This window comes from Sphaeramia orbicularis, chromosome 14 (genome assembly GCF_902148855.1).
Source record: "Sphaeramia orbicularis chromosome 14, fSphaOr1.1, whole genome shotgun sequence".
Classification (NCBI taxonomy): domain Eukaryota; kingdom Metazoa; phylum Chordata; class Actinopteri; order Kurtiformes; family Apogonidae; genus Sphaeramia; species Sphaeramia orbicularis.
In genome coordinates this window covers 18,789,278-18,802,628 of record NC_043970.1, presented here as the reverse complement: position 1 = coordinate 18,802,628, position 13,351 = coordinate 18,789,278, and the positions used below count along the sequence as shown (strand labels likewise).

Sequence of the window (13,351 nt, the reverse complement as noted above, 5' to 3'; positions counted from 1 at the left end):
TAAATAATGACAACACCAAATTTTCTCTTTGATTTAGTGCAAAAAACATTAAATTATGAAAATGTTTACATTAACAAACTATCCTTTAACAATAAAATGTAAATAACTTGAAATGTCTAAAGAAAATTAAGTTCTATTTTAACAATTTTCTGCCTGTTACTAAATGTTTTGTGCATATATATAAATGATAAGTTGAGGCATAATATTGATAAAATTGTACTTGTATTTCTTAACAAATTTAATTTTTTTCAGGTTGTTCACATCCTTTTTGTTTGGATAGTTTGTAAAATGTAAATATTGGCATAATTGAATGACATTTTTTGCACTAAAACAATTTGGAGTTGTCATTGTTTATTGGCTATCATGGTATTATTGTACTGGTCCAGCCCATTTCAGATTAAATAGGGCTGAATGTGGCCCCTGGAAGAAAATGAGTTCGACACCCCTGAACTAAAGGATCGAAATTCTGCTCTATTTAAGTAGAAGTACCAAAGCAGCAGTGCAAAATACTCTTCTATACTTCTAAAAAAAATTAAGTAAGAGTACAGTTTTAACAGAAAAATGTTAAAAGTATTGAAGAAACTGCACTGGTTTGATGGTGGGACCAGTAAAACCTGTGTATTTTGACAAATGTAGTTCTAGCTTATTATGTTCAGTTAAATATACAGGGTGGGGAAGCAAAATTTACAATGAACATTTAGTTGTTTTTTCTCAGCAGGCACTACGTCAATTGTTTTGAAACCAAACATATACTGATGTCATAATCATACCTAACACTATTATCCATACCTTTTCAGAAACTTTTGCCCATATGAGTAATCAGGAAAGCAAACGTCAAAGAGTGTGTGATTTACTGAATGCACTCGTCACACCAAAGGAGATTTCAAAAATAGTTGGAGTGTCCATAAAGACTGTTTATAATGGAAAGAAGAGAATGACTATGAGCAAAACTATTAGGAGAAAGTCTGGAAGATACTATTAAAGAAGAATGGGAGAAGTTGTCACCCAAATATTTGAGGAACACTTGCGCAAGTTTCAGGAAGCGTGTGAAGACAGTTATTGAGAAAGAAGGAGGACACATAGAATAAAAACATTTTCTATTATGTACATTTTCTTGTGGCAAATAAATTCTCATGACTTTCAATAAACTAATTGGTCATACACTGTCTTTCAATCCCTGCCTCAAAATATTGTACATTTTGCTTCCCCACCCTGTATATTTTGTCAAAAAGTCACTTTTTCTCCAATTTTTTTCTTTTCTGATAAAATGACCTTTAAATGTATTTTGAGCTTTTATAATCTGTATCAGAGGTTCCCAAACTTTTAAACTTGCAACCCCCAAAATAATGGTGCCACAGACCGGCGCCCCCCCACTATCCCCCAAGTGACTGAAACATTAAAAAAACGTGCGTACAGGACTCACACACTAACAGGTGTATCCAAACATAAACATAACAACACAAAACAACAGAACAGCCCGACGACCATGATACAATTTAAATGATACTATGGCATATTTGCCCCATTGCATTGTGGGTACTAGACATTTTATACACTGTGTCCTGTTTTATGTGCAGGGGTTCAAGTTAATGTTTATTTAGATCACAGGTGTCAAACATGCGGCCCGAGGGCCAAATCTGATCCACCAAAGGGTCTACTCCAGCCCCTGGGATGAATCTGTGAAATGCAAAAATTACACTGAGGATATTAACAGTCAAGGATGTTAAAATAATTTTAGCTCAGCTCAATCTAAAGTGGATCAGACCAGTAAAACACTATCTTAATAACCTACAAATAATGAAAACTGTAAATTTTCCGTTTTAGTGTAAAAAAAAAGTCAAATTACACAAAAATGTTCACATTTACAGACTAGCCTTTTACACAAAATGTGAATAACCTGAACAAATATGAACCTGAAATCTCTTAAGAGAAGTATGTGGAATTTCACCAATATTCTGTCTTATTAAATGTTTTGTGTATTTGTAGATTCACTGTGATCTGTAAGTTATAATGCACAAGTATAAATGACAAACTGAGGCGTAATATTGTTGAAATTGCACTTATTTTTCTTAAGAATCTTCAGGTTGTTCATATTTGATCCTGTTATGTTCAAGTACAGTTCATAGATGTAAACATTTTCATTACGGAATTTTACTTTTTTTCACTCAAAAACAGAAAAAACTTTGGAGATGACATTATTTATCAGTTCCTATCCTATTATTTATATTATTTTACTGGTCCGGCCCACTTCATATCATATTAGGCTGAAAGTGGCCCCTGAACTAAAATGAGTTTGACATCCCTGATTTAGGTTAATGCGTCTATTTTACAACATTTATTGGCCTTTTTCTTTTTATTAATGTGACACCATTAGTCAAACCTGTCAGCCAAAACAATGTCTTCCCTGTTCCTCCATGTCAGGGTGTTGTCCATTCACTATTATTCTAACTTTTGCACTTAGAAAATAAAAGCATGCCCTGTGCACAGTAAGACCTACTCAGCAAAACTTCACACCTTCAATCTGTAAGTGCCACAATACTGTCGTTAATCTGTTGCAATCATCTCAGAGGTCACAAGAGGGTTCTGAAAATCATCTCACGACCCCCCCTTGGTGTCTCATGACTCCCCAGGGGTCCCGACCCCCACCTTGGGAACCCCTGATCTATACCGTCACTAAATTATATATAGGAAAAAGGCAAAATGCAGAGGATAATATTATAACAAATGGTGTTAAATCACTTAAAAAAAACGTTAACTGGAAAGAGAAAAATTAATTTAAAGGTCAAAAATACTTCTACTGTAGGTCTTTTCGGGTAAAACCAACTGTTACTCACAGTAGCTGAATTTACACGTCGGTAACACTGAAATATTTTTATGTCATAAAATCAGCCAATGTTGAGACATGAACACCAGTTTGGCAGAGAATGTCACCAGTTTATTGATTAAAGTACACATAGGGAGCAAATAACAGTGTGAGGACAATCCCCGTTGTAAGTAAAGACAGTAAAAATGAGAAAACTGAACAAGCAACAAGCTCAAAAAAAAAAAAAAAGCTTGTTTATTTTTTATTTTTTTCCCACACAAGAAGCTCAAAATGAAAAGCTTTTAAGTTCGTCTTTGAAATGGAATCAGAAGGAACAACGACTTTCTCATGTTTTTAACACTGATAAATACGGGGTAATCAAATCTGATCAGAAGAAAAGTTATTGTTAGGTGCAAGGTGTTGAGAGAAGAAAGAAAAAAGCAAAGTAAAACGTAGTCACTAAATATTTAAGACCAACAGAAATCTCCCCATCTGGACAGTATCTTTGAAAAGTAAATGGAGACAGAGAGGGAGGGCCCTGTTTTCACATCAGTACAGCAGGTCTGGGGGGTCGAACCTGCATTAAAGTGCAGACCGGGGCATGGGAGGGGGCTTCAAGACCTGAACGGACACCAGGGCTCGGAGGAGGGGGTGGGGTCTTCCTTCCCTGTGTGATCCTTAGCTTATGTATCGCACACTTACACTGGTTTTATACTTGTACGCTGTCAAAGTGGCTCAGTCGTTTATTTGACGCAAACATTGAATTTTTCATCAGATCTTGGAGCGGCTGCAAACTGTGAGCAACGTGGTCCATCAGACGCTGAAAGTGACACAACGATTGTTCATAACTCAGATTTACTTCTGTCTTATAGTCGCGGAAAAAATTATTAGACCACCCTTGTTTTCTTCAATTTCTTGTTCATTTTAATGCCTGGTACAACTAAAGGTACATTTGTTTGGACAAATATAATGATAACAACACAAATAGTTCATAAGAGTTTAATTTCAGAGCTGATATCTAGCCATCTTCCATGTTTTCTTGATAATAACCAAAATCACTTCAGTTCTTACATCAATAGCTATGGCATTGTACTGACAAAAACAGTGCTTTTAGGCATTCCATGTTTTCTTTTCTCTGTTTTAGTCACATGATCCACACAGGAGTTAGTACTTCATTGCATAACCATTGTTTTTGATGACTTTTGATGGTCTAATTATTTTTTTCCGTGACTGTATGTTATTAGTAGATGATGATTCCAACTTGTCACGTTTTGGCTAAATTTAGTAAAAACCATCTAGTAATGAACAGAACATTTTCCATTATACCATTTCTGTTTATTTTTTTGGAAGTAATGGTTTTATATTATCTGTACTTCTACTGGAATAAAGAGTTTGTGTAGGTACTTTTTGCTGTTCTGGCAACAAATTCAGCTTCACTATATGGGCAAAAATATTTGGACACATTGAATTCAGATGACAAATCTTAAAACATAAGATTATAATGTGATATAATTGTACTACAAGTTTTAATTTGGTTTTTAGGGTTTAATTTTGTTTACACTGTTACCCACAATCAGATTTTTTTTTAAATTTAATTTTACCCTGCACTGCAATTTTTAATCATTATAATTGTTTTATATAGTCTACAACATTTCAATCATAATCATTTTAAATCATAAGTTACCAGTTTTTCGACTCATTCAGGAAGAAAATCAAATCAAAGAAATCCTGACTTGATATTAATTATTGGCCACAACTCATAAACATTCTTATCACAATGTCAATTGAACACGAATGGGAAGTCCTACAGCTTTAGATGTGAGGTGTCCCCATATTTCTGGCCACAAAACGTATTTGTAAAATGTATCTGAAAGTTTTTGCAACTGTTGAAAAGTGACTAAAATGCTAAAATGCAAACTATATCCATAAACCATGAACCAGATCTAATATTCAGGGTTTTCAGACTACAGCATCAATGTTTTTTCATCCAATAGCAAAACAAATTAAAGATACATGACTTTTGGCTCTTTAGCTGCCACACCAGCCACAACGTTCCTGAACTGTACTTTAATATGATTTGACAGTTGCGTTAAACTTATTTCTGTTCCAACTAGTTTTTAATTAAAATATATATTAGTTAACAATCTTCTTAATTGATAAAAAACTGCATCAAACCCTCATGCACATGTTTTCCTTCTTTTGTAAACCCACAGAACACGGTCTGTCTGCTGTATTGCAGAAATACCAATAATTTACCAATAATTTACTGTGCTGTGCTTAAAAATGTCATCCCCTTGGATTTATCTTATCTTTGCAAATAAAATACGTACTAAACAAAGCGGCAATTACACATCATTTAACGACAAACCGACCTGTGTGAAGTAAGTTCACCTCACTGGTTTTCTTTAGGTCACTGATGAAGTAGGGGTGAATTCCATCACTTCAGAAGGCTGTACACGGGGATTATTTTCTTATTAACGTGTTAGAATTTACATATTTTAAAGATCAGACGAGGTGATGAACAAATGTTGATTCCTAAATCGTTCATATACTTCCCTCCACAATGACAATTAAATTAAGAAAGTGTCAGACATATTATCTTATGTAATGTTATGTTCATTACGAGCGGATATTAAAACACTAATCTCACCCAAAAAGGAAATTAAAAACCTGTCATTTATATCTTTTAATTTGGAGTACTGTTACAGCTTTAGTTTTGCACTTTTATTTCAGTTTCTTGTATAATTTTCTTTTTTATCTCTGCTGTTTATTTTATGTACTGTTCATGTGTTTCAAGCATTGAATTGTTATATTGTTATTTTAGGGCTGCAGAGTTCGGTTAATTACGATCTACTTTTTGTTTGTATTTTTCATTACTGTTTGCTATGTGAAGCACTTTGGTCTGCATGTGTGTGTGAAAGGTGCTATATAAAGCTATAAGAGGGGAGATTCTTTTTAATACTTATTTATCTTTTCAGCAAATATATAAACGGGATAAAAATGTGATAATGATTGCCCTTTAGAGCTGCTTCCATTCTCTTCATACATTCGGTCTGTAGGTTCAGCTGTGCTAACAAGCTATTGGCTAAAGCTAAAGTCATGCAAGTGGCTATATGTCGGGAAAAAAAGGAAAAAACATACATGAAAAGGGATAAAGCCCAATGTTTAAACTTTGCTTTTAATCCTAAAGAGTGAATAAAGTAAATAAAAAGGATGGTGGTTGTCATGCAGCGTTAACATGTAAATATTTAGAGGGTAGTGTCTCCATGTTAGTGTTAGCTCACGTGCTAATTAGCACTAGACATACAAAGTTATGGCTAATAAAAACATCTGGATTTAATACATTTTTGTCTCAGTTTAGTAAATGTAATTGCATAATCTGACATAACCTGACTGCACCATCAAATATATTAGTTTTATTTTATATCTTAGGGAATTATGGTTATTTTTTTGTCACGATAACCTCAAATGACCTTAACCGTCTCTTTTAGATGCTTGTTTTTACACTAAAACGTGATCAAATTTAATCCAGGATTTACTTAAATAATATAAATTGTATTGGTGCCATAGAGCTGCTTAATTTCATATGTTTAGATCTTGTTTTAACTCATAAATTCTGATTTGAATTCATATTAAGCTCTTTTTTTTTGGGGTCAAAAAAATCTATTTCACCTTAAAACAAAAACAGGGATTAACCCTAAAGCCAGAATTCACTCCAGAACCAAGACTATCTAAACAGAATTTAGTCCATCCTTTTACTGCTGAGAAATTTCCCACAAGCCTAAAGCTACGAACATCACTGAGACGTAAAGATCCTGGAAACCAGTTAAGTCTGTATCACTCATCATCTAGGGACCACAAATATCAATCTACTACAGCTGAAATACATTTATCTGCAAATCAAATAATCCAACCTACCCTGAGCCAGTCAAAACATGTGATAATATTTCAAACTAATAGAATCAGCGTGTTTGCAGATAAAAATGTCTGCTGAACGGACCACATTGCTCACAGTATGAATGCAGATGACTTGATCAGATCAAAACAGGTGTAATTCCTCATCAACCTCAGATCCACGTCATCCTTCACCAAACAAAGCATCACGAGACCTGTGAATTAAAGTCTGAGGGACTCATTAAGATCCTAGTAGTGATTAAAACATGTTCAATAGCTACAAAAAAAAAAAAAAAAAAAAAAAAATACACACCTTATTACTGAACCTGGAGGTCTGAAATCACTAACTGTCTCCAAAATTGTCTCCTAATATTGCACACATGTACAGTATTTTGACAAAGGCATCGGTTTAGGCATTCAAACATCTTGGCACTGAGAAATGACCTGTGGAAAAACAAAACTAAAAACGGAGAGCTTGATATATATCTATATATATATATTTCTTTCGGGTTTTTTTGTTGTTTTTTTTTTTTTTTTTTTTTTTTTTTTTTTTTTTTTTTTGCTTTTTTAGAGTACATTCGTCATCCTTGCATGAGAGGATTTATGTAACTAATACAGTATGGTGCTTTTATGAAGGGTCAGGGAGTGGGTAGAAGCAGCTTCAGAGAGGAAAAGAAACATAATTAATCTGGTAAACTAAACCAACAACTACCAGGGCAGGCAGTGGAGGCCAAGTGCCATAAAGGAAAGGAGGGAGGGGGGGGGGGGGGGGGGGGGGGAGGGGGGTACAGAAAATGACCGAGTAACAAAGGCATCCCTAACAAACACACCGTCACACTCCCCCGTTCTCCACCCACTCTTTGTGGTTACATCCCGTCCTCTCAGAGCCGATCCACAGTAGTCAGCTAATAAGCTCTTGGCACTTTTTGGACATGATAAACTTTTGAAGAAATGACTTTGTAAATGGTCGTTTTCATCATTTTTTCTTCTGCTTCCTTCACTGTGCTGTGCTCTCGGTTCTCAGAGCGCCGATCACACTTTGGATGTTTTCTTCAGGAACCTGGATAAAACACATGGGGAGAGGCATCAGATCTTCATCCATTAGTAAAGGACATATTTACCTCCGCCAAGGAACGATGGAGGTTATGTTTTCATCGGGGTTTGTCTGTCTGTTCATCTGTCTGTTAGCAAGATAACTCAAAAAGTTATGGATGGATTTGGATAAAATTTTCAGGAAATGTTGATACTGGCACAAGGAACAAATGATTAAAATGGTTACATTTTGGTGGTGATTGGGGGTACGGGGGGGCTGATCTGCCTTGGCGGAGGTCTGCACTCTCAGAGTGCTTTTCTAGTTAATTAAAGATTCAATATGCAACATTCGTGTGTGGTAATGCACTAAGGTGAGGTTTATTTTGGATTTTTTTCTGTTGTTTGTTGACATTATGTGAACAACTGCACTGGTTACCATCATCCAGGATGACAGGCTGCGCAATGACGTCTATGCTGAGGATGAGTAGTGTCACATACAGTATCCAAACCCAGACCAGATCTGTAGACAGGCCTGGAAGTCTCCACTATCGTTTTGGAATAGGGGTTGTTTGGCTAGTTCTTAGGCAGCGCTAACCACAGGATGCTAAGACAATGCACTGACATAACAGTTTCAGAAGAGAGGTTGTTTTACTGAAACATACTGATTAATATCCAGTTGTGGTATTAAAATGACTAAATCCCTGTTAAACAAAACACTACATAAAAAGACGTTGCTTTTCAAACACTATTTTCCGTATGTAGTAGCAGTTGAGAGCTTGTTCTTTCATGTAGTTAAAAACACTTTCAAAGTCATAACGTACGACTAGCGGAAGGAAGGTGAACATGAGATGGAAATATTCACCCTTATTCCAGCAGAGGACTTCCACTGAGCCAGACATGGGTAAAAATTGCCACAAAAATCCTCATGCTTTCTCCTTAATTTATCAGAATCTCTCTATTGCTCCTCTCTAGCAGCTCAAGTGTGCATTATTAGTTTACATTAATTTCCACAAAACTCTGAATCCTAGAACACTGACTCCACCTCAAATGTCATATTGACCTGTGTGCACATGTAAATTTAAGATATTGCTATTTTACATTTTTTACAACATGGCTTCTTGCTATAGTTCACAGACAGAAGTTAATAAAACGTGGTGGATGGGTTATGATTGGAGTGTTTTCACTTTCTTACAAAACAAAACAAAATTCTAAACAAACACAGAGGTACAGTCTACTCTCGTTAAACCGCCCGCCGTTATACCGCCATTTTCGCTCACCGCCGACCAAAACCATTGCACAAAAATCCCCAATGCATCATTCCATTAGCTACCGCCATTTCCGCCTATCGCCATCCGCCAGCCCAGTTCCATGCACAAACAACACTTATACCATTGATTTCCCGACCGTTATACCGCCAGCGTGATTGCCATCGAGTACACATAAATTTTAACAATGCACTGAAACAAACGCACCAGACGCTGATCGCGACAAGCTACGAGTAGGTCTACGGAACGGCCACCGTTCATTTATCGCAGAACACTCAGTAGGTCAGGATGTCGGGAAGAGGACGTGGGATTAAGCCAAAGCCTCAAGATGATGGGGTGTCATTTCCCGACACGGTATAATAATGCTTAAAATGTTTCCCCACTTTAAATGATCCCTTACAACATAAAAGAATCAAGATTTATTTAGAAATGCAATTAGAACGGGTTAACGGAGGCAGCATAGACATCATATAGTAAAGACATGCACATTATGGACGCAACCCATTGTAACGCCATTTTTCGCTATACCGCCAATTTGGCCGTGAACGGAAGTTGGCGGTATAACGAGAGTAGACTGTAGTAATATAACTAGAAAATGAGAAAATGCTCCCAGAATTCCATTAAGGTTCACTGAGGAGCGATTGGTCACAACTAAAAAAGATAATATTCAGTATATAAAATATGTGAAGAGGTTTATGTGAATTCATTTTTAAAATTCAAAATGTGTGAATAGATTGTTAACGATGCCTCATAGACTTGCTGTGACTGTCTTGGTGTGTTGATTTTTCTGTAGCACCTTGGGGTCAGTTTTTCAGTTTTTTTTTTTTTTTTGGTATGAAGTTCTTTAATTCCTTTTGGATGCTCCTCTACAGCAGCAGTCATGTGCAACATTGTACAATATCTACTGGTAACTAATGTCAACAAACAACCAGTTCCCAGCAAATCACATACTCCACCTTCAACTTCACATAACACCAGGATGCACTGATTTTACACTTTGAAACTTTAGAAAAAACATGATAAAGAGCGTCATCTCTCACCAGAGCGTGGTCAAACTTGAAGGTACTAATGTAATAAGCTGGAATGTCAGCTGTCGCAAGGGGTTCTGATATTTGAGCCACAATGCCACACTCATCTGCAAAAAAAAACAAATTCTTAAGTGAACATTCTGTAATTCACCCAGATTACTCAATTATAAGATTATATCTGATCATATGCGGTGGTGGAAGAAGTAGATAGATCCTTTACTTCAATAAAACCACTAACCACTATCAAAAACATGAATGTTCTGCAATTCAAATCCTACTTAAGTAAGAATATGCAAGGGTTATCATCAAAACAAGAAATATGAAAAATTTAAGTACATTCTGTGCAGTTTACAATTATGTTTTGGTGTTCATTTTACTGTTGCATTGATGTGTAATTTACATTTTACAGCTGTAAATCTTTAAAGTTGAGCTACTTTCAGCTACTTTATAAAATGTTAATAGTAGTAATGGTAGTTTATCAGCAGCAAACACTGTACAAAATGTTCTATGAGATTATGATAGGTTTGTAGCGTTGCTCTCCTGTAAGAATCATGTATCTGTAAAAACTCAACTTTTCATGAGGTCAGAAAAGCAGGCCTTTTGTTCAGTTTCATAACAAGGCAGTTCCTCATTAACCCAAGATGGATTTGAAAGTTTTAGATTAGGAAGATAAATTCATCCATTAAAGGAAACACTCATTTTTCAGTTTATCACAAATATTTGAAGTCAACTAATCTAGAGTTATGTGTTTTCACTGAATAAGAAAGGGATGAAAAAGTGTAAAACTAAAACATTTAATGGCTGTGGAATACATATAAATTAAAAAAGGTGATAATCACCAAATCCTAAAGGTTGTCCTCCAATGCGAACCATTTTCCAAAGCTCCCCAGATGCGCTGGTGAAGAGGACATTGTTTGGAAACCTAGAGGAAAATAGAAGACAGAGAAAGTCTGTGGATGTGTCTAGACTGTACATCTGTCACATTGCAGCATGTGTCAAGTAAATGAACTCAAACATGTCATGCTACACGTTTTTGCAGCTTGATGCAAAAGGAAGTAAAGAAATCTGTCAGGTAGGACATGATTTATTCCATCCTTGATCATTTTATCAAGCATCTAAAGCAGACTCGGCTCTGACTGGTAATAAAACATGAGCCAAGAATGAGCGAGGAAAACAGTGATAAGGAAAATCTGGTTTCAAAAAGAAGGAGTCATCGGTTTTATGGAAATATTTGGGCTACATAAAAAATGATGATGATTACAAACATGTACTGTATCAGTGTCTTAAGACTGCTAAGGTCCATAAAGACTGGACAATGCTGGGATTCATGGGCTTGTCAAAGGGCTGAGACTTTATCATATCATTCTTCTGATATTCATTTAACTACCAGTTAGTTTATTGAAAGTCATGAGAATTTATTTGCCACAAGAAAATTGACATAATAGAAAATGTTTTTATTCTATGTGTCCTCCTTCTTTCTCAATAACTGCCTTCACACGCTTCCTGAAACTTGCGCAAGTGTTCCTCAAATATTCGGGTGACAACTTCTCCCATTCTTCTTTAATAGTATCTTCCAGACTTTCTCGGAATAGTTTTGCTCATAGTCATTCTCTTCTTTCCATTATAAACAGTCTTTATGGACACTCCAACTATTTTTGAAATCTCCTTTGGTGTGACGAGTGCATTCAGCAAATCACACACTCTTTGACGTTTGCTTTCCTGATTACACATATGTGCAAAAGTTTCTGAAAAGGTATGGATAATAGTGTTAGGTATGATTAGGACATCAATATATGTTTGGTTTCAAAACAACTGACGTAGTGCCTGCTGAGAAAAAACAACTAAATGTTCATTGTAAATTTTGCTTCCCCACCCTGTATTATCTGCATCGCTGAATGACATTATCATTCTAACATTTTTAATATTCTACTAATAGTTATTCAAGTCCTCTTTTCTAATGTTCCAACATATATTTGTAATAAAATGCTGCCCTAAATGCAGTATATGCAAGAGTTTGTTGTTATAAAATTGGATCGAAAATTAAACTAAACTACACATGATAATTTTTAACTGACTACAGCTACTTAATACAGACACACAACCATGAAAATCAAGAACAATCTCCCAGATCAGATCAAAAACATGTCATTTCAGTTCAGTTTAAGTTTAATAAAAAACTTACAGAGTATCTTATTACCCCTCTCTGCTCTTAAGCATGTGTTACTTGGCTCTGGTTAACATACACCGCACTGAACGGCAGTAAAGAAGCTAACTACTGACCATTCAGGAAGTGGAGCCGAACAGATGAAGAGCAGCAGGTGAATTATTATTACTGGTCAAACTGTTGCACTGAATAAGAAAGCCATTGTGCAGTAAAGTGGGTGACCTATCCCTTTAAGGCACTGTGTTACATAAATGTGAGGACAAGGATGACCTACATGCTACAGAAATCAAATATGAACTCTAAGAAATTAAAGTTTGGTCCAGTATTTTACTTCCATGTGGATTTAAGACATATCTGACCCATTTATTCACAGATAATCTATGTTACATGAACCAATCATTCGAATCTGTAGCTTCTCTGTGTTTTTATGACCCGTCTGCTTAATTAGAGCGTATACTGGGAGGAAGGGGGGGTGCCGTGGAGACTTAATGAGTCAGACTGAAACCCACTGTGCTTCAGTACATTGTATAGACCCAAGTGATCTGCTATTGCTTGGCAACAAACTAATCACCCCCTCAAATGACAATCAGAAATGTGTTCCCCTGCATAAACCTAATGTTCCAGTTTAGTGTTAATTAGGAGTTTAAAAGAACAACATCTTCACAGAAACACCTTTTTCAATTTACAGCAGCGACATAAATGTGTTGATGACCCAACCTTTGAGTCGTCTGCTCATCCATGACCAGGGAGATGTAGCCCTCGATCAGGGAGAAGGAGAAGAAGCGGATGTGGCTCGAGTCCTCACCAGATGCCCCAGTGTCTTTTAGCCTGGAAAAGGAAGGAATGGTGATGTTACGTCATTTTAATCTGTTGAAGGGCTATGAAGAAGTGGGCGTCAAAGCACATGTGAGGGTTGAAAAATAAAAAAAAACAAAGAGGTCTGATACAAACAAAATAAACTGTTAAGTAGTGCAAAAATACAACAGCCAAAAACAAGACTGAGGTACAAAACAAAACTGAAACCGTAACTGAAATTGGAGACTGTTAACAGAATTGGCCACTGTGGGATAAATAAAGTTATCCATCCATCTACAATCCTACAAGTCAAATAAATTATAAGATATTACATGTGACAGTGGAGATTCTAAATGTGACCCTCAAAACA

General features: G+C 35.9%; 1 protein-coding gene across 1 annotated transcript in view; it reads right to left on the bottom strand.

Annotated features, from left to right (window-relative positions):
* Positions 1 to 2,913: 2,913 nt before the first annotated feature.
* The window catches only part of castor2 (cytosolic arginine sensor for mTORC1 subunit 2), a 45,844-nt gene continuing 35,406 nt past the window's right edge, over positions 2,914 to 13,351 (bottom strand). Inside the window, exons 6-10 of the mRNA XM_030154272.1 lie at positions 12,904 to 13,014; positions 10,862 to 10,944; positions 10,035 to 10,129; positions 4,035 to 7,757; positions 2,914 to 3,668 (exon numbers count right to left, since the gene is read on the bottom strand). Of these exons, the coding sequence (XP_030010132.1) occupies positions 7,695 to 7,757; positions 10,035 to 10,129; positions 10,862 to 10,944; positions 12,904 to 13,014 (352 nt within the window). The 3' untranslated portion in view covers positions 2,914 to 3,668; positions 4,035 to 7,694. The remainder of the gene's footprint in view (positions 3,669 to 4,034; positions 7,758 to 10,034; positions 10,130 to 10,861; positions 10,945 to 12,903; positions 13,015 to 13,351) is intronic.